The 1,281-nt window shown below is 40.4% G+C and overlaps 1 protein-coding gene across 1 annotated transcript in view; it reads right to left on the bottom strand.

The window, feature by feature from the left end:
• The window catches only part of VPS35L (VPS35 endosomal protein sorting factor like), a 144,172-nt gene that overhangs the window by 42,733 nt on the left and 100,158 nt on the right, over positions 1 to 1,281 (bottom strand). The window contains exon 24 of the mRNA XM_023728326.1: positions 996 to 1,073. Coding sequence (XP_023584094.1) covers positions 996 to 1,073 — 78 coding nt within the window. The remainder of the gene's footprint in view (positions 1 to 995; positions 1,074 to 1,281) is intronic.

Here is a 1,281-nt window from a genome sequence, read left to right as displayed (position 1 = left end):
GCAGAGGAGATTAATACTCCTGCTTGCATCCACCTCATATTTTCAAGTAAAAACACTTAAAGCAGTTAAACCCCCATTTTGAGCCCCAATATTTCCCCCTTGCCTCTGTTGTACCTGACAACATTTGCGAAGATGGGGAGGAGTAACGGTGTGTGAAAAATAAATCCTCATCCATCATTACAGGAAGTAGATAACATCTAATACTGATAAAGTAAGCAATATCTGTTTAAATCAATTACTTAAAAATACGGAGAGAATTAAAAGAAGAAATTGCTAAAAAGGGTTTGAGGGGATTGGCTGAGGAGAGGGTTACGAGGTGATTAAGAGCAGGGCTGGGATGCTTATTTTTCACTGTAATCTTTTCGGTACAGTTTCATTTTTAAAATCATGGACATGTATTGCTTTGATAAAACTCTGAGTAGGGTACTCAAGAAGTTGAATTTTTTCCCCCTAAACTTGTGCGTGACTCTCATCAAAGGAAAAAAGGCATTAAAAAAGAAACCCAAACCCACTGCCATCGAGTCGATTCTGACTCATAGCGACCCCTATAGGACAGAGTAGAACTGCACCATAGGGTTTACAAGGAGCACCTGGTGAATTCAAACTGCCAACCCTTGAGGCAGCAGCTGAGCTCTTAAACACTGTGCCACCAGGGTTCCAAAAAAAAAAAAAAAAAAAAAAAAGGCATTAGGCCTTCCAAATTATAGGCCAAAGTCATGGAGATAACTCAGCGGGCACACACAAATACAAATCTACCTCTCTATCACCTCCTCATAACGCATTAAAATTCAGATTCATTTGGTGGTTTCCTTTAAAAACATTAAGGACACTCATTAGCCTACAGATACTCAAGCAAATTTTAATCTGAAAAAGCAATACTAGTCCACCCTTATCATGATACACTTGTCTTTTTCTGGGAACAGCAATTTAGTAACCTGCACACTAAACTACTCACTGAAGTTCAAAGCCTCAGAGTCCTTATCTTTAGAACGTACCCGGACAAAAGCAGCCGTCTTTCTGGAATGATTTCCTTTCATTACTTGTCTTGTTTCCATTGCCAACCGGTTCACACTCTGGATTTGTTAACAAATAAAAGAGAAATGAAACGATGGCTGACTCAGATTAACATCTTCCATAGAGATCCAGACATGAACTACATACAAGGTGATGCAAACAATCTGATTGGGGCCAAGACTGGTTTCACCAAACCCTGCAATGCCAAAGGCGTCTTCAGGCCTGACTCAACCTCGGCGTAAGCAAACATCTCCAGGCGAGGCAAAC

This window comes from Trichechus manatus, unplaced genomic scaffold (genome assembly GCF_000243295.1).
Source record: "Trichechus manatus latirostris isolate Lorelei unplaced genomic scaffold, TriManLat1.0 scaffold00024, whole genome shotgun sequence".
Taxonomy (NCBI): Eukaryota; Metazoa; Chordata; class Mammalia; order Sirenia; family Trichechidae; genus Trichechus; species Trichechus manatus.
The sequence above is the reverse complement of the archived record's forward strand: the minus strand, read 5'-3'. Positions and strand labels throughout refer to the sequence as shown.